This window comes from Apteryx mantelli, chromosome 6 (genome assembly GCF_036417845.1).
Source record: "Apteryx mantelli isolate bAptMan1 chromosome 6, bAptMan1.hap1, whole genome shotgun sequence".
Classification (NCBI taxonomy): Eukaryota; Metazoa; Chordata; class Aves; order Apterygiformes; family Apterygidae; genus Apteryx; species Apteryx mantelli.
This window is the reverse complement of record NC_089983.1, coordinates 39,369,564-39,395,702: the sequence shown is the minus strand read 5'-3', so window position 1 is coordinate 39,395,702 and position 26,139 is coordinate 39,369,564. Positions and strand designations below refer to the sequence as shown.

Below are 26,139 nucleotides of genomic sequence, written 5' to 3'. Positions count from 1 at the left end.
CACTGTCCCAGTTCGGCTCTGGGAGCAGCCCCAGAGCTGACTGGCTCTCCATCACCCCGGTCAAGGGGGTTAGTGGCATTTGGCCAGCTAGAAATAATGCTAAAATGCTAAAAATAAAATAAATGCTAAAATAAAATAAAAAAATAAAAATAAAATAAAATGCTAAAAATGTACTTTTAGCATTTCTGCTACACTTATCACTCCTCTCTACTTTCTGTCTTAAATTAAAACAGCTATCCTCCACCATAGATCTGCCACACAAAACACCAGGCTTAACTACTAAGCAGTGTGTGAGGAACTTTGGGAACCTATGGAAAAATGGATACACTATACGTTAAGATGGCGATGATGAATAGGACAGAGAGCCTCTTTTTCAGAAGAATTCCAAAGTGCTGTATAGAGCCCATACAGGGGGCCAGGGGAAGCTTCAATTATCACAAGTGCAAAACAACTACATTTTCAAAATCAAAGTTCAGTGGAGTTCTGTGCTAGTCTCATTTAGGGTTGCAAAATATTCCTATCTAAGAAGACTTTGAAAGAAAATATATGCATTGATGTTGGTGCTGCCATCTTCTAGCTTTAGAACTGTCTAAGAGTGAAGAATTTTTGCCAGCAATGATAAACGAATTCAGAACTGTATGAATGAATGAATGTTGCTGAAAAATTCACTTCTGAAAAAGAATAACTATGATCAGGTCTATTGAACACTCACCGTACTGAAAGGTTTCTTTTTAGTAAACAAAGAAGCAAATCCTTTTCATGAACATGTTGTAGTGATTGGAAAAAAGAACATTTGTACTGGTAAAATGGCAACCTGAACATTTCAGGTGTCTGGAAAAATGTTCCTGATTTTCCAAATGAAACCAATACCATCCCATTAAAATCCAGACATAAGCACTTCATTGAAGTGTGAAGCCACCTTTGGAAAAGGAAGCAGGAAGTGTAGCCCTATATTGTGAAGCACAGGAAAGCAAAGAAATGTAAGAAATCCAACTAAAGTATCAGCGGAAAACTAGGGAGGCAGAACATGACTGACTGAGCTAGAATAAAATCTAAAAGAAAGGTGGTGTAACAATACTAAGATGGTTAAACAAATCCTAGGATAAAGAACACAGAGAGAGTTTTTTATCTCACCCAGAAGATGATAAAGATTACTGGAGGTCAACAGAAGCGTAGCAATAAATGAGAAGGCTAAACTACTGTAATACTTAGGCCTCACAGCTCAGATATTCTTTGCTTTGGGCCAGTGCTTCACAACAGCTGCAGTCTGGATCCGAAATCATTATATTCCCAGAACACACGGAGTCTGAGGCATCCTCCAGTTGAGGAACTCTGGGGTCGGTTCTGCACACATCTCCCATAGCTATTCAGGGAGCCATACATGTGCACATGACAGGGAATAGAGCCCTTGGCTATCTGTAAAGGTACAACCTTATTTGCTGTAGCCTGTCAACAAATCAAATACTGTTATGCAAACGGATTAAGACTGTCTGCCTAAAGGTGGGCGACTTGGTAGAAGCTGTTTTAGCAGTTTGCATGTACTGTAACAGTTGAAAACCTGCTTGAAACTCTGCAGCATGGCTAAAAGCTCTCACCTGCTTGACTTCAGCCTGTAGGTGCCGGAGTTGTAGGCACTGCTCTAACCGCTTGTGAGTTTGGTCAGCATTAAGCTCCAGCTCATGCTGTTTCTCATGAAGAAATTCCAGCAGCTCTTGAACTTGTGTCGCAAGATCAATGTCTTTTTCACAGATCAGCTCAATGCCTACAACAGAACAATATGCAGAGAGAGATCATTGCACTTTTTTCCAATTCTAGACGCTGCACGAGTGTAAGCCTCATAAAAGTTGCCATCTGACACACTGATTTGAAACACTCTGAGTAAATCTTTCTCACTAAACTCTCTCACATGTACTGTTTGTCTTGTCCAGTTTCCTATTCTGTATCACTATGTTTTTCAACAAAACAGTGTTTCTCCAGTGATCACTGCTCATCTTACCCATCAGCATCCAGCTAGTAGGATGTGATTTAACTACAACCTTTATCAAAAACTTATATGAATGCCAAAAAAAAAAAAAAACAGGAAAAGTCCCTTTCTTACTGTAATTCATTAATTTATATTGTACAAATGCATGTTGAAAAGAAGAAAAGCAGAAAAGAATGTAGAAGAGAAAAAAAGAAAAGGAAGAAAATAGATACGTAGAAATAGAAAATAGACAAAAAAATAGGTAAGTAAAATAAAGGAAGTAAACTCTAGTTGTCAGATCTACAACAGCAGATGACATGGGTGCACGGAATTCAGTAGGGCAAACTTCCTTTCCATCCAGGTACTTTAGAAGATCATTAACACTAATTTAGCTTAAACCAACCTATAGTTCATTCAAAATTATTCCATAGATTAAACTGACTTCCATCCAATCCTGATATACTAGAGAGAAAAGGTGGCTTGGTACCATGTTCCCCATCCGTTGCATCCTGCATGACCTGGATAAACACCTGAGCAACCTGGTCTGATCTCACAGATGACTCTGCTTTGACCAGGAGGTTGGAATAGAGACCTCCTGAGATCCCTTCCAATCTAAACTTTCCTATGAGCCCACGGTCCTCATGTGTAGTGGTCATATGAAATACAATGCAGAGCTTCACATAATCCTGCTGTATTACACGGGTATGATAGCATTGGCGGGTACCAGTTTAACTGCAAAAGGTTGGCCTGGAGTTGTTATGATGTCACTCCATGTTACTGTAATCCATGTGATTATAAACTAGTAAAGACACGATTTTTCTCTCACTAAGGTCTACTGGAATTTTGCCATTGGCCTCAATACAGGGAGGATCAGGAACCTAATATAAAAATAATCAGATTGCAGTGATGCTGAGAAAACCCTACACTTTTCTCCAAAGCCATTTGATTTCATAAAATAAAAGGAGACTTAAAAAGAAATGTGTTAATGAGAAGCTGCTGTACAAAAGACTTGGACTTTATTTTAAAACCCATTTTGAATGATGCCTTTTTTTCCCCCTTTATCCATCTCAGTGACTTGTGACTTTCAGTCTCTTTCACAGTGATAGCTAAAGAAGCCACTACACAAAATAAACATTACCTTATGATCAACCCTATCCTCTTTTCCCTGGTTTTTAGTTTTATCAGAAAAAGCACATGGGAATGCAAGTGATTGACTTATTCCTCTTCCCAGCCAAAACAAAACAGTTTTTTCTTTACCAAATAAGGTGGAATGGCCCCTGGCTTCCCATTTAAGATCTGGAAATTCAATATATGTTTCTATTCTTGGGAGTGAAATCCCGTTCAATTGCCAGACACCAGGCATCGTTGTTACAATTAGCGTGCATATGGTTCTGTATCCTCAGGACATGGCGGGCTTTTTGTATGCTTGACTTCACCACACCTATTCAATATTAAATGCACAGCTTTCCTTCATGCACACTCAGCTGGTACAGTTGTGATTGTGCTAACTCATCAGCGGCAACCAGTGAACTGCCTGGGATGCCATCCAAGGGCAGCCTGCGCTCCCCATGATGAATGATTTGCCCTTTCTTGCTTGTCACATGTCATACAGATTTATACTGCAAAGCCAGCACATGCGGTGAGAGCACTTATTCGTCTCAAAGGTTGGTTTGCAAAATAGAAAGCCTTGTTTTCAGAATAATTTCACACATAAAATCTTTCCATTGTATTTTGATAGAAAGCACAGCTGATTTGCTGATAAATTGAACTCGGTTGTCATTTTTTTCTAATGTCTCAACAAGTGAAGCAGATATCAAGTGAAGGATAACAAAAGGGAATGTTCTTAAAAAAATTATTAAAGAGTACCCATCAGCACAGACTGGCATCTTACAAGACCTACACTGGTTATAGCTGAGCTACTCACAATGTGAGATACTGTTCAGTATTTTACTGTTCCTATGTAAGGAAAGGCATTGCTTCTTGGCCTGCACAGAGCTGCTTCAAAGCTGCTTTGAACCTGTTCTTAGGCTGAACTATCACAGACCTGCGACAGAAAAGTTCAGTGTCCTCTTCCTTGCAACATCCATTTCCTAAACTATAAATGACATCACAGCCAAAATGAAATAGATTTACATTTCCCCGTTAGGCAATGCCATGCTGGGAAAAAAAAAAGTGAATAATGTTAGTCTGACAGCCAGTACAGTAAAAGGCTTTGAATTTTACATGTATAAATATCCCCAACATTGTTTTATCAGTGTATTTCAGATTTGACTTAGACAAATTGCTCCTAAGACGTTAAAAGGTAGCTCTGCAAACCTTGAGCACGGTGCTAATTATGACAATGATACTGATCGTGCAAATGGACTTTAACAACCAAATAAATTTGTGCGGTCAATTAGTCAACCATCAGGTTATAACCACTTTTAGTACCTAGAAGTAGAATGACTAAGGCCTACGCTGATGAATTACATGAATGCATTGTCACTGCAATTTGGGATGTTACATCACTGCTGAATGTTAATCCTAAACTCTTCATAGGAAGCTGATTTCTCAGAAATGTTTGGGCTCCCACTTTTGGAAACACCTTTTCAAAGTATTGAGTTAGACACCCAAAAACCAGTATCCATTTTTGAGAGTTTTTGCCCACATATTTAGCTTTAATCAGGGGATCCTTTGATGTCAGTAGTAGAGCTGCAATCAAACTGGAAAAATAGAGGACAGGTTCACTGAAATGATCAGAGCTGGCTCATTAAAAAGTCCAGTCTTCCTGAGAATACTCTTAAAAAATTCTCTAAATGCAAAACTGTTTCCTGAAGTATACACACATTTTAGTGAGATAGACCATTTGAAGGTACTACAAAATTTCAGAAAACACCACTTGACTTCTGGATCTTATGTATTTCCTACTAAAAGCAAGCGCTCTTTTGAAGAATAGATATTCTGATGGTGAAAACAGGCTAATCCAAATCAAGCTCACCCATGTGCGCTGGAGTAGCACACGGAGTCACAGGACAGAACTCTGTGCTGCTGTATGGTGCTCGGGAAATACTGCATTTACACAGGTGCAGCACATGCACAGACACCCTGAATATCTGCACTGAGTCTGGTACATCACAGAGCCACTGGATTTATTGCACCCACCTGACTGTGTTCACAGGGATTTCCAGACACTCCACAGCCTGGTAAGAATCACTGCTCCAAATCTGCATCGGGCAGGCAAAAATCATGGGCGAATGTTTAAAACCTGCTTTTTCTACCTGCACAAGATTTCCAAGTGAAAAAGGGAACGTGCCTGACAAAATCTGGATGTAATTTTATCTGACAGACTTACTAGCTTGAAGACCTCCAAGCCAAAAAAACCTCAGAGGGATCAAAATTGAATCAGTTTCCTGTGTGACATGTTAAAAAGAATAAAGCAGAAAGAGAATTATGGAGAAAGGAAGAAACCTTGTGCAGTTCACAGTGGCTGGACAGGTAGAATGTCCCTGAAAAATCCCATTTTTATGGCTTTATCTTCTATGGCTACAGTCAAGTTTTGACTAGCAATAGTGACACTGCATAATAGAAAGCAGCAATAGCAGTTGATTTTCACAGCACCCCTGCAAGTTCACAGCTCTGGCTGTAAGAGCAATCATCCCTTAACATATGCATTGAACAATTGTGATACAGGATTCAGCAAGAGGGAATAAAATTAAATGAATTTTTTATACAGTATAACTGTCCTTTATTGAAATAAGAAACAGTGGGCTCCCAAGAGCAATCTCTCTCCCTTATTTTGCCATTCTCCCAGCACTTAGCATTCTGTGCAAGGCAGACATGAACATTACCTTTGATTAACTACAGTTACTCTGCATCCCCATGAGGCTTCTGCCTCCTTGCCTTTTGGAGCAATGGATTTTCTCAGGTAGGCTTCATACTAGGAGATCTAAGATAATTTTATAAAAAGATTTTAAAACTCACTTCTTTTAATCTCTGATCTTTTGTCTGCCATCCAAAAGAAGTTGTTGCTAACTTCTTGGCAAATATGGATTTTTTTTCCCCTAAAATCAGTCACTGAGACTACTGACTGTGCTCTGTTCTGGACCATATTCTGTACCTCCCACAGACTCCTACCCACATTAGGATACTTCCAAGATGAAAAAAGTAATAGCATCTTAACTGATGTATTAGGACAAATTTGCTGCTCTAGAAAGCAGGGGAGCAGGAACACAGGACCAGGCATGGTGTGCGCAGATCCCATACAAGCTCACACACATGCTTCACACAATGCACTGGCTTATCTAGTTCACAACATACTCTTGTAGCAGTCCTTAAGCCTCTGTTGAGTGCAGCTTGCCAAATCAGGCTGAAAACTGCCAAAATTTTTTAAAGGTGGGTGTCCAAGGGTAAAATGTTTGCCAAAGAATAAAACCATAAAAATCATTTTTATTTTGGAAGTGCATATGTGGAGGGAAAGAGTAGAAATTGCTCTTGCTTTGCACTCTTTCCAGACATTTAAGAAGGTTAAAATGCTTTGCAAGTAGCATTCACTTCTGGACTTTATGCAGTGATTAATCTGAATTATGATACTCCTTTTCCAAATGCAAAATGCAAGGATACAAAAATCCTGATTCATAGGATGTCTTAGAAATAATATCCTACTGCTAAGAAGCAGAGTAAAAGTACCAGACTCCCTATCAACATGAATCATGTCCATCATTTAAGAGCATGTGCCAAAGGTTTTTTACATCCAAGTGGCTATCTTTACCTTCCAAATGCACACTGAAAAGGAAAATTCCAGTATGGTTTATCATATTCCCTTTTTATACATAAAATAATTCCAATTATTGCTGGCTGGAAACAAGAATTCCATTTCATGAAAAATTTCAAGGCTCTCTCAGTTGGATTCTTTCCCAGAGGGCTGCTGGATAACTAGCTTCTCTCTCCCTCTCTCTCTCTCTCCCCCAGGCATGTCTGCACCCTGAAATGTGGCACAGGGAAGAGGTAATCAAGTCTGAGGAGAACCAAGCCAGCACATCTGGTCAGTTTGTCTCTGGATAAAGGCTAGCTGCAGAAAAGTTAACAAGCTTGGGCTCTAGAACGGCTAGACTGCATCTGGACCTGAGGTCTGACCAGCCTGCTCAAGTATCTACAACTCAGGACTCCCTATACTGCTTGTCTTGTACCTAGTGCAAGGTCAAGGACCTACCAGTGTAACTTGCCTTGCCCTTTCCTCTCCATCCACTTTGGTATTGATCATGAATTCCACCTTCTAGTTGTGAAACTTTCTGAATGAAACTTGAAAATCGGCTTTATTTCCACAATGAGTTTCTGTCTCAAAGAAACAGCATTTTCTGACATACAATCCTGAATCAAAGATTTCCAAAAACCTGGAGAACAGTCCTTCTTATAGGGAAGAGAGAAAAATTGCCAGTACTTACTTATGTTAAAAGTTGGTAGTATATTTTTAGTGTATTTTTGTTTGCAGTGCTTGGGTTATTCCCCCTTTTAAAACAGATCAAATCATCCTGCTTACCTGAAGCCTGGACCTCCATGATGTACTGGTGTAAATCTTGTCCTTGCTGGATGACTTCAAAGGTCATGTTGTTCATGGCCAACTTCCGCTCAGTGTGGCGCTGCAAACGTTGCTCAGCTAGAGTGAGGTCTTCAGTATTGAAATCATTCATTTGTCTCAGCAGATCTTCATTCCAGGCATCTAACTCTGCTGTAACCTTCATGGGCAGAAGACAGACACTGTATTCACTCAAGGTCAATGAAAAATCTTACTCTAAAACTGTATTTGGATCATAAAAGTACTTCACATTTTGAGTCTGATCCAGAAACTCCTAAACCACAGGCCTAATAACACCCTGCCCATGTAACGGTCCCACTTAACATTTTGCCCAGGTGAGGATCTATGACAAGATTATCAGTCCAATAAGGAGAACCTGACAGCTTCTTTCCCCCTTACACATTCCACAGGACACTGTAAGAGAAGATCAACTCTGTTCACATTCATGGTTGAGGTAATGTTTCTTTATAGATTCAAATTTAAATGAAGAAATAATGCTGACAGAATTGCAAAACAATTTGCAATACCTGTGACCACATAATCCCCAAACGGCCTGAACGTTTCTAAAAACATTTTGCAGGGCACTGTATGCTGCATATTATAGATGGAAATATTTATTATTATTATTTATTCCATTTTGATACAACTTAAATTATATGGGAAGGGGGGTAAGGGAAATGGGAATTAAATCATACATACAGGCTAGTACTGTGAAAAATGCAATGGTTTAAAATATTTCAAAATTATTAAATAAATGCCATAATTCTGATTCATAGGTCAGTTCCTCATAGCTAGACACAGGAGAGTTAAAACAAGGTATCTAAATGCACATGCTGAGATGTTATGGTGCAGTGAGAGCTTCTCTATTTCTCACTAAAAGTGCTTTTCACTGCCTGCATGCAATGAGGTGCTTAATTTCCTAAGCAGCCAACTTTCAAAGTTTACTGTTCAGTTTTTCTTCCAAACACACATACATTACATGCAAGGCAGACACAGAAAGAGAACCCTAAAGGACCAGCTTTCAGCCCTTCTCACATTAGCATGGTTGGGAGTGTACAGCTTTGCATCAGAAAGGAAATACAAGCACAAGCTTAGGCTCTGTTTGGAGAGAGGCAGAAAGCAGGTTTATTTACTCAAGCAAGAAGCTGAGATCTCAGCTGGAGGGTTAAAGGCAGAGTGTGGACATCCTGAGAGGCTTCCATTTTTCTCCAGCTTTTTCCATTGTCCATTCCACTCAATTACCTTTATATAATAACTACCTCCACAGTCTCTTTGGCCCCATTCCTGATTCCAGTGCACTCTGATTCATTCACATGCCATAGCTGGAGTACTGGGAATGTGGTGGCTTATTGGCAGATTTAACAGTTACAGAGAAATGGTCAAAGTGGATGCTGGAGAAGGATTTTAGTAGAAAAGAAGGGGTTTTAGAGAAAGATCTTCTGCTAAGAGTAATCAGAACTGAGGTGGTCTTGACCTCATTTCAAACTATGAACAACAGAATGAATTTAGAATAAGCTCAGGTTTCTACAGTCATGACAATAATACTTAAGATTCAGTGCAAAGCCCCTTCTGCTTGTAGGAGTTAATAGAAAAGCATGTAACATGAGAGGATCAGAAAGAATTTGTACTTTTATGAGCTATTAAAAATATTGTCTGTTGGAGTTCATTGCATTGATTGTCAGGCTACTAAAAGAAACACTTGAAAATTTGCAAGGGACTAATCAACATACTTCCCAGTTTCCTGTAGGCATCTTTAAATTCCCATGCATGTGCTCTCAGGAAGATGTCTAAATGCAGTTTTAAGTGACAGTAATAGAAAAGATTAAAACAATCACAGAATGTGTCCCATCTATTTGCTTGTACAGCCATGACACTAGGATAGGGGGTATCTGATCAAAACAGTATCTCTCCAACCTGTTTATGCCTGTGGACATCGTTTCCAGGACAAATCTCTTGGAGGGCTGAACTGTCAGGTGGGCTGAGGATGGACATATGAAGGAATCAGCAGATGTTCCCAGATCTTCAAAGATGCTGGGATCCAGCGCATCTACACAACTGTCTATGTAACTCTTTCTGTCGTGGTGCTGCTTCCCTTAGTAACTTTTCCACTTGGCTACGGAAGGCACACTGCAGCAGCATTGCTTTTATCATTAAATCTATGATAATTTCTGCTCAAGGACAGAAAAATGGCTTTTCCTGCCTGTACTGCTCTTTGCCCTTTGGCCCTGGGTATCCAAAACAAGTCCCTAGCAAAGAGGCATCCACAAACGTCCTAGAGAGCGATTGCCTTCCCGGGAGCCAGGGCTCTGGACTGCTCATGTCGGCAGCCAGCTTTTGCCAGACTCCCCACACAGGAGAAGCTGCATCTAAAAATCTACATTCCCTACCACCCACTGCAAGGTACTGAAGGGTTTGTGCTCTGTTATCCACATTCCCCTGTTCAAATCCATGGTTTCCAATTCATAAGGAAAGGACATTACAGGCAGGCACAAGGAGATAAACTCCTCAGGATGCAAGGCCAGACCAGGGGGCTCCGCGTCATGCTTCCAGGACTGGGAACCAGGGCTAAGGTAGCACAAAAACACCTGGGTGGCTCTGGACTCAGACCGGTCCAGCTGGGCTTGTAAACTCAGAGGCTGCTCTGCCAGGGCCAGAAGTGCAGCCACCAACAGAGGGCAGAAGGAAGGAGTGACAGTTGTCTCGGAGTGGGTGCTGAGGAACAAGGGATGATTGTCCCGGGTGCTGGTTAAGGGGAGGAAAGAAAGGAGTCAGGCACAGCGAGAGGTGGAACATCACCAAATTTCTCAAGCGAAGTGTGTGTACAGGAAGGTTGGGTACATCGCTCTGAATAACTCAGACAAACAGATGGTTGACAGAGAATCTAAAGCACATGAAGGCAAAGAAGCAATAGCAGAGCTGTGATAACAACCCAGGTTTCCTGAATCCCAATCTGCTGTCCTATCCCAGAGACTATGCTGCTTTGCATGTCTCATTAAGACACTTCCTTTCCTGTCTGTACAGCCAATGCCTCAAAATCCCTGCAGTGTCTACACTTCAAACTGGACCATTTGGAAACAGTCCCAGAGTCTGAATTTGATTCCCTAAATGGTCTGACTTGGGTAAAGGGAAAATGATTTATTTTTCTTCAGCAAGAGGCTGTAATTAGGCAGTTCTGTTAACTACAGATGTATATTTTTCAAGTCCAAAAAAGGGCCTTGGATGCTTTCACAAAATGACTAGGCATTGACATCTCTGGTGAAACTTGGACTGCATTAGATAAAAGTGTCCTATCTCCTAAACTGTGGGTAAGAGCCAATTCCATTGGGCCTCTGTCAGGAATCAGGACATTTATCTCATAAATGAGGCTCACTTGGCCATGAACTTGTTTCATTCCCTTTTGACCCTTATGAATGGCTGATTAGAGTTTACTCTGTTCATCTTTTGGGTTTTTGGTGGGAAGAACCAACTGCACTTAAGTTTATTCATTTTCCTTCCCAATGTTTGTGATTCTAAATAAACCTCAGCATCCTTCACTTGCCCTAATCCAAGAGGATCCCTGCTGTGAGAGCAGCCCTAAGCTCTGCTCTGCTCTGCCCTGGCATGAGAGAGAAATCATACCAAAACGGAAGGGCCACGAGAGAGCAACAGAGGCGATGCAGAGGTCTGCATAAGCATAAGCAGCAGACTTAAGTGCCCATGCTGTTCAAAGGAAAACTGCACGTGTGCCTTGTTGTCACAGTTCAGCAACACAGCCCTTCCTTGCAGGTGATATGAAGTTTCTGGCCAAGAAACAAAGCTCTAAATTGCCAAATGTAACTAGGAAGGTCAAGTGACCCCAAAGTACTAATGAGAAAGAAACACATGACGAAGCTATTCATTGACAATAAACCTAGAAAGCAAGATTCTTCTTTCTTCACCTGAAATAAATGCTCCTGCTGCCATGATAATGGGAGTGGAACTGAGGGATGCAGGTTGTGATCCCAAGCTACCTGAGATACCTGTATCAGTGCAGCAGGGACAGCACAGAGCTCATCTCAGCACTCGAGCAAATGCTGGGTTTGCACTGAGCTTCATGCTACAATTACAAGGCTATAATAGATACATAGACCATTCCAGCTGGGTTTCTGCTTTGTACAGTCACAGTGACCACAGTCTAGACCACACACTCCTTAGGGAGGCATCCTCCAGCTTAGAAGCTGGAGCTGCAGCAACTCAATGCACTCGAATTCTCTCTGCTGTGATACTGCTGCATTTGTTGCTTTCTGGATTTCTCATTTTGCAACACCAGCAAATAACATGATTGAGGGGAGATGTTCATCTTCAGTCCGGTGGCTAAACAGAAGAAGTGTACAGGTCAAAATTAATAGCAGTAATAGTAACAGTAGTAATCCAGCCACCTCCCTCCTACATTGCAGCCTGCTTGTGAAGTACGCCAAGGAGCCTACCCAAGGTGCAGCAATTATTATCTGCAATAATTTCATTGTTAAAGCCTATCTATTTTTTGATGCTGCTGCTGAAGTTTTCTAAAACATGTTGCTGTTGAGCCTTAAACGCTTCTTGCTTGCTTGGTCTAAACTCAGTGTTAAACACCTAAAGCCTTCTTGTTTAATGCCAACCAGAAAACTTGGTTTGCCAATTAAAGGAGGTGGAGAGGGAAAATGAGGAATCAGGCAAGAGAAAATAAATGTTATATGGTGAGTGAATCATATAGGAGCTGGTATTTTCAAGTATGGGCTGGGGAAGGGCATATGAGGAGGAGGAGAAAGTTCTACCCTAGGAGCAGAAGCTATCAACACAAAGAAAGAGTGGGCTTGGGAAAGGGATCTGGAAAAGGGTAAAGATGCTTGAGAAGAACAAGCAAACATAGGAGGCAGGTTGCAAGAGAAATGATGGTGTAAGTAGGAGGAGGAGCAAAGGTGAGAAGAGTGGGCAGAGCATGGGGATGAAGCAGGATAGGAAGAAGAGTCATACAGGCACAGGGGCAGAGCTGTGCAGAGCTCAGAACCAAGTAAAGGGAAAATCTACATCACTTCAAGAAAAATTGGTGAGAGCCATACACCTGGGATGAACAGAGAGCAAGGGTGGATGACATGGGAGGTCAGATGTGAACTAGGGAGGAATAATAAAAAGATGTGTGTGACTCCTGGACCGTGAGGAAGTGTCTGTGAGTGCAGAAAGAAATGGATTATTAAAGGACTAGGGGACACCAGACCTCTGAGGCACATTTGATGGATCTGGCACTAGGGATGCCAGAGGTGACAGCACTCACCTCTGTTTTGGAATTCAGAGAAGGCTGGAAGAGCAGAGGACTGGATATGGTGGTATTAGTGCATCTACAAGCAGATTAATACTGTAGGTATATGGTGAAGGAGATGTTGATAGGAAAGGTCAAAGAAAACCGTCACTTTTACAAATCACACAAGCAGAAAGTTTGTTCCTTCTTCTCCATCCTCCTTTTGGGCTGACACTGTGCAATATGAAAATACATTCATCCTTTTTTTTGATAATAGACAGAGATGCCACACTGGCTTAGTGGGGACCTGAACCACTGAAGTGTGAAAAGGCTGTCACAGTGATGATTCTGCTCCAGTGATTTTGGCTTCTGAATCCCCAAAATATCTATATAAACAATGGAATTCAACTCCGAAAGACATGGTACCCAGAACAGCTTGGTGCCTTACTTTCCTTAAAATGAAGTGCTGTGCAGTTTGAAAAGTACGTAGGTCCATATTAAAAAGAAAAATAGAAGTTCTTTATGAGGCATTACAGGATTCCAACTTATGAACAGAAAAACCTAAACTTTTTCTTATCATGCCCTTTCTTTCAAGCGTGTATCAAAAACTCCGTAACTCTTATTTCTAATAAGGAAGCTCACATCTGAGTGTCAGCTATAAGTCAATGAGGAGTTATAAAGCATCTTGTACCTCTAAGCAGGCAGCTAATTCCCTTGAAAGATTCTGCTAATGTTATAAACCTGGAATGAGAAACTCAAGTGAGTTGTAAATAACAGTGAAGTAAACTACTGTCTGAAAGCTGGCTTCTGTTCCCTTCTAAATTCATGCTCAGGGACGGATGGGAACAGCTAGAAGAGCCAGCAACTGAAATCAAGTCTGAAAATTTTAATTAGTAGGTGAAATTGAGCTAAAGAGATGGAATGATACAAAATCAGATATCTAACAGGTGGTAATTTTAGTGATCACTGGGCTTTTTGAAGGATAGCAAAAAGTATACAAGATCAAATTTATATTGTACAGTGGGACCCCAACAATTCCTTCCAGGACTAAGTCACGGCCTAGAAGCCATGTTGCTCTAGGACTGCAGAGAATTGGCTCTGTCTAGCATTGCACAGATCCACATGCACTGAAGGAAACAAAACAATATACACAAGGGAAGGAGCTGGGCAGCTCCGGGAAGATGAAAGAGAAGTTTCCTTGGGGGTAACCAGTAACTGGTAACAGACACCAGCTGAGATCACTCCTGTTCTCAGTCACAGAGTTTCATGAGAGACCCATAGGTGAATTTGACCATCTGCAAAAGATACAAAGAAAAAATAGGCAGAAAGACTCTGGATGGAGGTCATTTTGTTTGGAGTCACAGGTCAGGTCATTTTACCATTCGTGTGCTATGCATTTTCTCTGCATTTTACTGTATATTAGCATTCACTTAAATAATGGTTAATAAGTCATTAAACGACTATTTCTGAAGCAAGAAACAAGTTACATTTGACAGATTTTACTGAGCATATAATTTTGGGATACAACGGAGCTTCATACATATGAGGTGCTCAGTGGGGTGCCAGCACTGCTGCTAAGGTCCGCCAGCCATAGTCCCTTGGGTCTTACACCCTACTTCCTTGTAGTGGATCAGCTACCACACTCACATTGCATAAAATCTCCTGAGTTCCTTGGTTGGCTGAACAAACTCAGCTGGAGTCTGTATCATACAGAAAGTCCAACTATATATTCCTAATGATCCTGTTTTGTCTTGAAATGTGCATTGACTGGGTAAAGGAATAAAACATACCAGGCATCAAAATTAGACACGTTTCCTAAACAAAAAAATGGGTTGTCATTTTATGGTTTTAAAACCTATGGTAGATAACCTCCCATAGGGATAGCTAGGCTTTCTCATGTTTCTGTTATGCCTGTTTCCAGGTGCTGGAACAGTTTGGATTTCATATACTTCACCCTAAGAACCCAGAGTGTAAATATCAGTCAATATAATGAGATTAAGGCAAGAAAGCAAAGGCAGCACATGCTATGTGCCTGTGAGTTCATATCCAAATTAATATCTGCCAAACCTGCCTTGACTCAGATACAACACAAAAGCCGTCTGTGCAGCTCAGAAGTCCTTAGAAGTCCTAAATGAATGCAGCTGGTTTGTCCTACCAAAGAGAAAGGCAAGTGGCTTCTCTTTAGGTAAAATACTTTTCCTGAAGACAAAAGGAAAAAATAGTTGGCAGATTTCATTGAAGCACGGAAAAGGTCCAGTGATGCCTAAAGAGATGGAAGCAAGTGTTGCTTGTGCAGCACCGTTAATTCTGAACTTTGTCTGGACTCCAAACCTCTGGCAGGAAGAGGAGATTATAGAAAAACTCATAAAACAGAATGCTACAAAGCAGATGGGTACGGTGCAAGTTTAGGAAGGAGTGCCAAGGGAAATTGTTAAGTGGTCCATGGATGTGGTATGGATTTCAATATCTGGAGAGGACAGTAAAAGGAGTAAAGCTTCCAACGGACAAATGACAGTCAGACACTTTCTGAAAAAAATAAAATAAAGGCCAGTCATCTAATTGCCATTTGTGCATTTGAAAAATCCCTAATACTTACTGCTTGCATTATCATTTAGAAAGGAGAGGGAGAAGGTGGTGTAGAAAATGAACAGGATAAAAGATGTTTGGTACCACAACTGAGTGGAAAGAAGCATCACTGGCTGTAACTCTTCCCTGAGACTGAGCTCTAATGCACAGCCTTCCCAAAAGCTGCTGGAAGCAGACAGACTTCCACAGCTGCTTCTGTCTGGCTGCCACTAGAGAGACGCAAGTTTTGCCACTCACCAGAGCTCCCAGGAAAGGATCCTCAGCATGAGGGCTTCCCAGAAATGCAAGAAACTGAGAAATCAAGGGTGAGAGCACAGACCTGAGGCAAGGCAGGACAACATAGCGCTTGACAAGATGGAAGAAGCACAGAGAAGCCTCGGGGTTCCCAATGAAACCTGCTGAAACTCTGACTCTCTATAGAACAAGACACGCCACCATTTTAAAGTGAGATCTACTTCAGCGTCTCAAGGCAGAGAGCCTGGGGCAACCCAGTCCCCTTGGAGCAAGCCTGTTGCTGCAGCATAGCCATCACCCACGGCCAGCCGGCTCTTCTGCTCCCTTCCTGCACGGGGGAAGAATGGGCAAGAGGTGCTCAGTCAACCAGACTGGAAGATCCCGTCTCAAAATCCAACTTCCTCAACTGCTCTTTTCAAAGCATGCTGAAAGGAGCTTCCCCTCTCCCGTCTTCAGACAGCGCTACTTCTCACAGACTGCGGTCTGGCTCCAGCAGCACTGTGCTTTGGGCCCACTTCTTGCAGGTTTGCGTGAGTGCAGGAAGGAGAAAGACTAACATGGCTGCAGCGGGTAGAGGCGTATCGTTGGGGATATGCTCAATATGGCACTGCTCTTTGGACAGATGGAAGGGCGCTTATCTACACTAGCAAAGGAGAAATTCATTTGAGAATCATACTGGTACACATTATTTCACCACTTTTAATCTATGCAGGATCTGGGCTATTATGGAAAATTAAAACCTAAATATATTTCCAGTTACAGTTCAAACTACTTATCTTTAGTAGAAAAGATATTTAATTTCCTGGTCCTAATTTTACCATCTTTTTCCCTTACAAGCTTAGAATAATCAAACATCAGAAATACTACATGCTTTTTAATTACGGTGATGAAAAAATCTTTTTTGCTTCTCAACAATGGGGTAAGATAATTTTGCTAATTTTGATAACAGTTTCCTTACTGATTTGGAATCTTTATTATTCTGCTGAGGCAACCGACTGCAGTCTAGTTTCTAAGGATTGTTACTGTGTCAATTTGAGCCAATTCAGCTGTTATTTGAAACACACAGTATAAATGTGTCATTTAATGTGTTATTTCAAATTGCCTTTCTTTTTATTATCCACCAAGCTGTTTTTCTTATTTGATCACTAAATGTATATATAAAATTTAAGATACTGACCTGCATACAAATATTTTTCATTCTGTGTTCAGTTAAAAATTAAATGTTATAATTATTTTAAAATAAGAAATATTTTATTGGAAAGGGAGAGCTTTCTAAGCAAAATCATCTACCCATAGACTCCCTATAAAACATGCTCTCACATTTCCTTGTAACATTAATCTTGCACAGGCAACTCAGATGTCTTCATGATGAAAAATAGCAAATCTACAGTGACAACTAAGTGGTGATTTTCTTTAAAGTCCTTTCTAGCTAATCGATTCAAGAAGACTCTGAAGCACATGTCAGATTTTAAACATCTTAATAGATCAGAATGACTTCAACTGTGTCTGTGGAAACACAGAAGTGGGATCCATGCAGGAACAAAACTGAGGGATCCACATGGTATTCCCAGCTCTGGCACCACATGTGGAAGCGCCTAGGACAAGCCACATCATCTCCTGATGCCTCAGTTTCCTCATCAGATAGTGGTAAAGATCCTTGGTGGTAAAGATCCTTGAGATCTTTGATTGAAAGACAATGTATAAAGACAAAAAATTAGAATACAGTGAAGTCTTTTAAATCTTTACTCAAGGTCAGCATAATTCTAGATTCAGACCTAGAATTTGCCATGAAATACAGAGAAGCTGAGATATTAATGACCAGCTCTCATGAGTTCACCATATGCTGTCAATGGATATATTTGCATGTTTTAGGGTCACTTGCAGCTTTTCATTTTTTTACTTCATTTTTGAAAACACAGGTGCCATTTATAGATATGTATGCATATATGCTTTCATTTATCATTCATATCTTTAGAGTAAAAGCCATTAGGTATTCAACATTTGCCACTTTGCAGTATCAAAATACCTACTATTCTAAGTATAGGAGATACTACAGTGTGGAGAGTTCCTGAACTGTGAATGAAGCATTCTTAAGGTAACCACTGTTCACAGAGCAAAGTATGTTATTTGACATGAAATACATACATTTATAGATGGACACACACACACACACACACACTAACAAAAAGCACTGTCTCCCAAAATCAGGGAGGCTGTATGTAACTGGTAGGTAAAGAACAATGCTAATGAAACTATTCTAATTTACATTAATAACAAGCACTGTAGAACAGTCTTCAGTACAATACCTAACTGCACAGCAACAACAGAAAAGCTCAGGTATTCCTCACTGATCACTATCTCTGGCATCCAATTATAGATTAAGACAACTAAATATCCCTGTTCACAGCCCTTTATTGCACTATAATTTATCATGTCTTGTCTTAAAACAAACACTTTACAAAGTGCAACACAGCACAGTAAGGCTCCCATTAATTATCAGTACCCGCCTTGAGATTACCTACAGATTTACAAACAATACCTTCAGGAATATATCATCATAAAACACAGAGTGATGCATGAACTGAGCAACCAGCAGTGGGATATGGCAGGAGGAACACACCTCAGAAGGGACATAAGTGCTGATGCATGGCTTTGGTGGATTCTGCACACAAGTTAATTGACATGTTGTTCTTTTTGCACCATGTTCTATAAGAATTACAGCAAGTAATTAATGAGACTGGTTACAGTCTCTTTAGAAGAATACCTCAATTATTACTGCTTTGATGGGTTTTACATCCAGTGCTTTTGATTTCAAAACAGAAGTAGAAAACAGAACTGAAAGACCTTTTTACACAGGGACATAAAAATACATTTTAAGGCTTCTCTTATTCCTCTCTTTTCCCCCTTCCTTTTTATAAATTGACTGTGATGCTCAAAGCCTATCTTTTAAAAATTCTTTCCTTTGATTCTTAAAATGTTTTTACCTGGTGGTTTAAAGCCACATATGTCTGTTTGTATACATCTATGTTTGTATCTGAAGAGACAAACCTCACCAGCACGTGTTTCACAACTTCCAAATTCCTGACTGACTAGAGTCAACAAAGAGTTATACAGGGGCATCTTATAAAGCTTCTCCCCAAAGCAGGCAGATACGCAGCATGCAGGCAGCCAAGCAGACATGAATCTATTTCAGTGCACACTAGCAGTATATCCTAAAGCATATTTTTAGCTTGCACATGCCGAATTTAAAACCTGTTTTTAAACTCTCTTTGCCACTGGACAGTTGAGTGCAATCAAACAGCTCTGGGTGTATCCTACAACAGTATGTTTGCATACATTCCCTCTCACAGCTCTACCTTTCTCAGGTCATGCAGCCAGCTCTTACCTCAATGGTGTACTGTTCAAAAATCCGAAGCTGAAGAAAAATGTCTAGCTTAATCTTCCTCTCATGGAAGAGCTCTTCCATCTGTACCTGGGCCTCGTCGAGCTGCTGAAGGACAGATTCAATGTGGCTGATGGAGCTATTGTGTGGAGTCTTGTTGTTGGAAACGGCTGAGTCCCTGTGGCAAGGCAGAGAGAATGGTTAAAGCTCAGCATTAAGGCAGGCAAAAGAGCAAGAACTACACATTTGTGATTCTGCGTGCCGCTGAGAAGCAAGCCCAGGCACAAAGGGCTGAGGGAAGGAGTATGCAACCCTCGTCTTTTACTCGCTGAAATCCTGCAGTTCCTGAGCTTGGCACAAAGTTCAAACAATGGGGACATCCTTTCTTGTGTCGTGACACTGTGACCTTACACACTTGGGAGGGCTCGGAGGGGCAGAGTGGGGGAGAACGGCACCTCACTCTCAATGGCTCTCTTGAGGAGTCTGGCTGTCAAACCCATTTAATCCTACAGAGAGTGTCCGCTCCATCCTATGCTCACACTGTCTCAGCAGCACAAAGCTCGGAGCTGCTACTTAGCCACCTGGACTTTTACAAGTTGGTTTTGTGCAACATTTGCTTTATTACTTGTGGATTAGTTGAATCAGAATTATCAGCATTTTAGACTAAGGGGATAGAGATCCCTTGATTTCTCCGGATTACTAAATCCTGCAAAATACTCAGAATGCAGTGCAAAAAACTCCACTGAAGGAAAACACTTTTTCAAGCTTCGTAAGACAGAGTCTGACTTGTCCTTGCATGAGGGTAAGTGAAGTGCCATGTGCCTGTGAGAGGTCAGATACAGCTGCTATACACCCCACATACAGGCAGCAGAAGAGAGCAAGCCCTTTAACTGGTGGGCTGGATACCTAGGGGGAGCTTGCTGTACCTGAAACAAATCTTAGCACAGACACAGGATAGCCCTGACAGTTTCTTTTCTGCTTGTGCTCTCACATATAATACGGGGTCATCTACAATCTGTTAGGTCTTCAGTAAATTTTTCTCAGTAGATGTTCTATGAATAAAAGAGCCTTTGAGGACATAAAGAGCTAAAACTTATCCTTGAACGTGGCACGAAAGATTCCCCAACTTTAATAGAGACAAATAGGAAAATCTGAAGCTACAATTTAGTGCTTAGTTTTGGTACTCTGGCTCAAACAAGATTTAGATGCAATAGTTTTCATTTTGCAGCCTGCTCAAGGGCTTGTGATAGCTGCCACATTGCTTGGGATATTTAAACCAAACCAACTGAAAGCCCTATAAAATACACTTTTGGAAACCCATGTGCACTGGCAGGATAACAGGATGGAGTGGGTCAGCCAGCAGGTCTTACATCAGTATTTCCTATCAGTCTGTAGATGTGGCTTGGAGAAGGTGGGGAGGGTGGCAAAGAAAAATCCCGCAGATCATACTGGAATATCAGGGCACTGACAAGTTCCCATATGTAGAGGGAACCAGCTGACAATACTGGAGACCAAGCGATGTGCCAGGTAATGCTGCCAGGTCACCGCATTGCTCCATGAGGAATGAACTGCAGCTGGGAACCCTCCTCCTGGCCAGCCATCCTGGAGCTCCTCTTCTGGGCTGCCGAGCAGAAGTGCCTGTGGAGTCTGCCCACTATGCAACAGTACTGCTAGGCTCCCAATTTTTAGGTTTCCATTTCCCTTTTCAGGGCTGAATTTTCCCTCCATAAACATCTAACAAAGTGTGGGTAGTCTTCCATGGGAATAGATGGAAATGCTTGTGCTTTGCTATTTGTAAATTATCATCACGTAGGGTCAGATCAAAACAACATACAGTCAACTTAAATGTTAATTGAACACTGTCAGTGAGCATAACTGGAGTAAAGAAATCATACAACCTAATATAGATGCCTTAAATTGAACATAGGCGTTGATACACACAGTCATTGAAGGTAAGTTTAAAACCATACCTTTTGGGTTCTAAGGCAACAAAACATACATATGTTATTTTGTTTTCATTGTGTGTCTTGGGGGAACAGTACAAGCATTTGGCTGAACATCTGAAGCCTAAGAATTAAATTTAAAAATACAGAATACCGTTAACAACACATTAGCTGGCTCTTTGGATGTGTATCTCCTCTTTTTCCTCAAATACATTCTTTCTGATATACAGAACTTCAGATGCCCCAATACCATTCTGAAGCATGTAGTACCAACCTCCCTTGCTTATAAGGCTGATATTACTCTCTCTCTAGCCAATACAGTTTCTGTCCCGCTCTGTCAGTCCTGTGGTTTCACCTTCTTGGTGACCATAAGGTCTTTCTCTGCTTCCACATTCCAACTGTACAGAGAAAGGATGAATGAAGATAACTAGGCAACATTTTGAAACTACAACTTAATCTTAGCCCACATTCAATCAAGTTCTGCTTCCTTCAGTCAGCACCTGTCTTCTATAAAAGGACAAGAAATATGTCTTCATTCAAATGCAGGAATATTACTATTCATATAATAGCTAAATGACTCCATGAATTATTCAAGACTGGTAGATCTTAGATCTCTCATGGGATCTAAAGACACACTTGGTTTTAGAAATTCTTTTTCATTAAACACTTCACTCTTCAAATCAAGCCACACTTGCATTCCAGGAGCTGATGCAATACAAAATTTCAAGTGCAATAATCTGCTATTTTTTCCACAGTCCCCTCAGAAAAGGCCCTGAGAATCCCTACACAGTCTGGTTTCAGAAAGACCCCACCTTCCAGAAAAAGAAGTTTCTGAGACTGGAAACTATTGAAACATGCTCCCCCTCCGCCAAAAAAACCCAAACAAACACGGGGAACATAAAATTGGGTTCAGTGTATTGCTGCTGAGTTTGTTCAGAATGAACTCACTGCTCCTGAAATTGATTTAAGTGCTTTAACGAGGAAAAAGCTATGTGAAAAGTACCCATTATCAAGAGCTCACACACTTAACTATGGTAAAGAAAGAAAGGTCCAGAAATCTTCACTGTCATTTTTCCCCTCCCAACATCCCTGTTCTTCCCCATCTCATTGGCACAAGTCATTGTTTTGCCTCCAGCAGCTCTCCTGGAAGCATAGCAGTTTTCTAAAAGATTTGCTTTGTGTTGACTGACTGCTGAGAATGAGGATCTCAGGACCGATAATGAAGAGTGGAAAAACTGTTTCTGATGTCAACCATGGTATGTGTGGTGTTGCAAGTCAGGTTTGTTATGTTCTTGATAGGTGTGGTCTCCTGATGCCAGCAGCCACTGAAGATCTTCTGTGAAGAGCAGTCCCAGCCATCATATTTAACTAGTTCAAGCAGCTGAGTTTTTCCTAAGCTATCAGGAGGAGACACAGAGTACTATTACACAAGTGATCTTCTCTAAGCTAATATCTGTGCTCTCAGAGATAAGGACAAGAAGTGGAAACTTCCTCAAGGCCCCATTAATTTCATTGGTTTTAACCTATGCTATGACATGCTTGATAAGAGCAGCATATTTCATTCTGTTCATTGTTATAGCATTTGCAGTCTTCGGCTTCACAGCAGGTACAAGGTGATCCACACTGTGAAATGCAATGCTGTGTTAAGGAAAGACTGCAGCAATTCTGATTTTTCCTTCTTCCCAAGTGTGTTCTTTTACTTTTGCCAGCAGCCATGAAAGCCATCAGAGTGGGAGCTCACTAAAGTGGTTTCATGTTTTTCTTATGTAGTTCCGCTTCACTTTTTTGCAAGAGTCCAGGATCATACTATAGGCTATGCAGTTAGACTAGTCAGAGTGGTTGAAAACAACACTTGAATCAAACAGCATCTTGACAATCCAGCCCTGCATATCTTTGCATGCATCCAAGGCTTCTTTTCTTCAGACAGCTGTTCTCTGTATTTATCAGAACTTAACTTTATCAGAAGTAGGTGATCCTGCTTCACCCTGCTCCACCTTGCTCACTGTCCAGAATACAAGCCAGAGCCCAGCAATGTGATTTCTTGGTTAAAAACAACTGCCACAAACCCAGCCTTGCCATTTTTCAAATGTTTAGGTACAACACCAACTCCAAAATCATTCTCAAACATAGGGTTACCCTTGCTTTTCAAAGACTGAAACTAAAAACTGACCAAGTTTACATGAAAACAGATGAACACCTACCTGCTCTCTCCCAGTTCACCTCTTCTCCTCCATCACCTCACAGCCACCTGCACTGACTGGCCTTCCCCCTACAGCTGCTATGCACAGTGATGCTCAAACGACTACTCAGTCCCAAATATTGCTCGGCCCACTGCATGGCTCCACACGCCACTTTTCCACAGGCACAGGTGCAGGCAAAAAGCCCCTAGCCTGATCTCACAGCCTGCACTGGGACTCCTTCAACACGGACACTTTCTGCAGCCCCCCAGCCCAGTCCACAGTCCACCTGATGGGCTTACACAGGGTCCATTTCTGGGTCTTCTCCATGGGTGTTCATGCTGGAATGATGTTGTGCCAATAAGTGAGATGAGCGGGGTTTCTGGAACAAAAATACCTTTTGGTACAAAATTTCACTGCCATTCTTGTGATTTCCTAGAAAAGCCCTGAACTTTGAGAAAAAGTTTCTTCTTCCAAAGGGAAACTGCCCACCATCAGAGACAAAATAATGGGCTATGTCAGCTTTGGCTGACCTGGCATGGCCATACTTACGTTCTTATCTAAAATCCCCTCCATATGGCAGCATGCTTACCAAACACAGCATGTTTCCTTCCTACTTATCTCATCAGCTAAGATGAATGGATCGATGGAGCCTGGCTCTTTCTACTCCCTATCCTTCCTTGCCAACTCTGCTCACAGCAGGCAATACCACAGCTTGCATCCCTCGCTCGCCCCCTGTGACGCAGGTAAACCACATACAGCAAGACTAAGCATTTGCACTCTCTCTCTTCTGTGTAGCTGCCTAGAGCTGAATGACGTTCGAAACTTAAGGAAGCCTTTTCAAATCTCTCGACCTTTTTCTGACTCTGCGGATAAGATTGCACACCCTGGGTGACAGCAAAAAGCACAGAGGAAAGTTCAGCACATAGCTGCAGCAGAGGACTCAGGGCCTCTTGCATAGCTCTTGACATAACCCTCTGGGTGAGTTTCAGGTGAAATGCATGAGACTTGGTAGATTTTCATATTATATATTCATACATAATATACACACTATCTACTTGTAGAGAAGGGCAGTCTCTAATAATACAAAGATCTCAAGAACAACGGATGTACTGGCCTTGGTTCTGAGCTCAGTTACAACACTAAAGGCAGGAAAACACTGCTATTGACAAAGTTAAAGTAGTAGGATACCATTGTAAATAAGAACAAGTGAGAGAGATCTCAGTACTACAAGTTTTGGGTAAGACTGTTGTACTCTCTGCAAGCATTTGTTCTACTACACTTATAGACTGAGAAAGCAAAAAAACTTTTCAGAGCCAGTCACTTGGTGTATTTCAAATCAGATAAAATGAGCTGTTTTAATTCATAATGCAAGTAGAGCTGACAATACAAGACCCTGTTTGACAGCATTAATAAACCCCATACGAACAAAGATAAACGGAAGGGTGCTGCATGCAAAATGAGTGAAGACTGTTAGACACGTGCATATTTTATTTGGAGGAATACAGTTTTCCTATACCAGGAGTAATTCTATAAATTACAAGGCCTCAGCTCATGATCATTTAACAATCTTCCGTAAGTACCCACTTAAAATATTCACCTGAAAAGAATTTGTTTCAATTCAGTTCATTGTGTCTATAAATAATCTCCCTGTCAAACATTGCAGCCCATGCTGCTCCACAGATTCTAATCAGTCCATACAAATCACTCCTTGCAATTTCAATAAAACACTCTAAGAACTTAAAACATCATAAATAAGCAAAGAGTAAATATACTCTCCCAATTAAGCCTAAACTTACCTTTCCCCACTTACGCACACCCAAAACACAGTATATATCAGATTTCTTGACCCCTTTCCTCCAGGTGGATGCTTACCTGAGCTGTTGGATTAGATCTTCCCCTTCTTTAATAACATTGAGGGTAGCATCCAAGGTGGCTGTTTGTTGCTGCTGAAACTGCTTGATAAGCTCCTGAACCGCATCCACCGAGTCAGCACAGACATCCTCTAAGAGCTCCTTCTGCAGATCTTCCATCCATGTCCACAGCTGGGAAGGAGGGGAGGGAAATATAAATCAGAGAGGGATTGAGACTTAACCCTTTTGCTCTCTAATTCCAGATCAGAAAGCATTAACCAAGAGAGCATGTTTCACATGGGAACTGACCTCAAGTTTTTTTAAAAAAAAGGATACACTGGATTCTGGTAGGTGAAATTTGATTTTAAGCAACCAAGTAAAATAAATGTAATATCAAGCCTTTTTTCCCCAAATCAATTTTCATTTCAGCCTCTTACATGATAATAACTAAATTCATGGTATCCCTCCAATTAACTCTTTAGACAAGTAACAAATTACAATGCCATATAGCTGTGATAACCCTAACCCTTTCCGGAGCTGAGTGACATCAACTCCCATTAATTTCTCATGCAGCTGAATCCTGTTGCAGAACTAAAATGTTTGGTATGTATGTATGGTACTGACTGAAGTCCAGCTGTGCCTGCTCAACTATGCCTTACACAGGCAGAAGGGGTTTGTTTTGTTTTTGTTTTTTTTTCCAAAATGCACCTCAGACTCTGCTTTTTGACTCTTACAAAATCCGGACATAGTGAGGAGGCAGCAGTTTCACCAATCGCTTCCATGCAGGTCCATTCATTTTAAAAAATCCTGACTACCAATTTCAAAACAACAACAAAAACCAATTGGCTAAGTGCTTAGATAAATATATCCAGCCAGCTGTTCATCAGAGATCTGAGCAGTGGCAGGCAAGCCCCAGCTCCTCGTTGGCTGTAAAGCCTTAAAACGAACAGAGGTTTCCCCTTTAAGCTTGCTCTGAAAAGTGAGTGTAAAATTGCACCAACTGAGCTGGCAATCTGCCAGCAAATCCTAATGACTCCACCAGCGAGACTATTTTCTGTGCCATGCCTGCCCCATTAACCCACATTCTGCTGGTATATTCTGCAAGGTAGCAGAGAAGTACGGGACTGGGAAACTACCCGCTGTACCGCTGCACTGTCAAATGTCAAAGCACGCGGAGCTGGCAGGAATGGGGCTGCATCTCTGTCTGCCGTTCCAGG

At 41.2% G+C, this 26,139-nt stretch overlaps 1 protein-coding gene across 1 annotated transcript in view; it reads right to left on the bottom strand.

The window, feature by feature from the left end:
• Window positions 1-26,139, bottom strand: part of KALRN (kalirin RhoGEF kinase) — a 530,846-nt gene that overhangs the window by 182,283 nt on the left and 322,424 nt on the right. The window contains exons 12-15 of the mRNA XM_067299320.1: window positions 24,945-25,114; window positions 18,953-19,127; window positions 7,479-7,674; window positions 1,596-1,762 (exon numbers count right to left, since the gene is read on the bottom strand). Coding sequence (XP_067155421.1) covers window positions 1,596-1,762; window positions 7,479-7,674; window positions 18,953-19,127; window positions 24,945-25,114 — 708 coding nt within the window. The remainder of the gene's footprint in view (window positions 1-1,595; window positions 1,763-7,478; window positions 7,675-18,952; window positions 19,128-24,944; window positions 25,115-26,139) is intronic.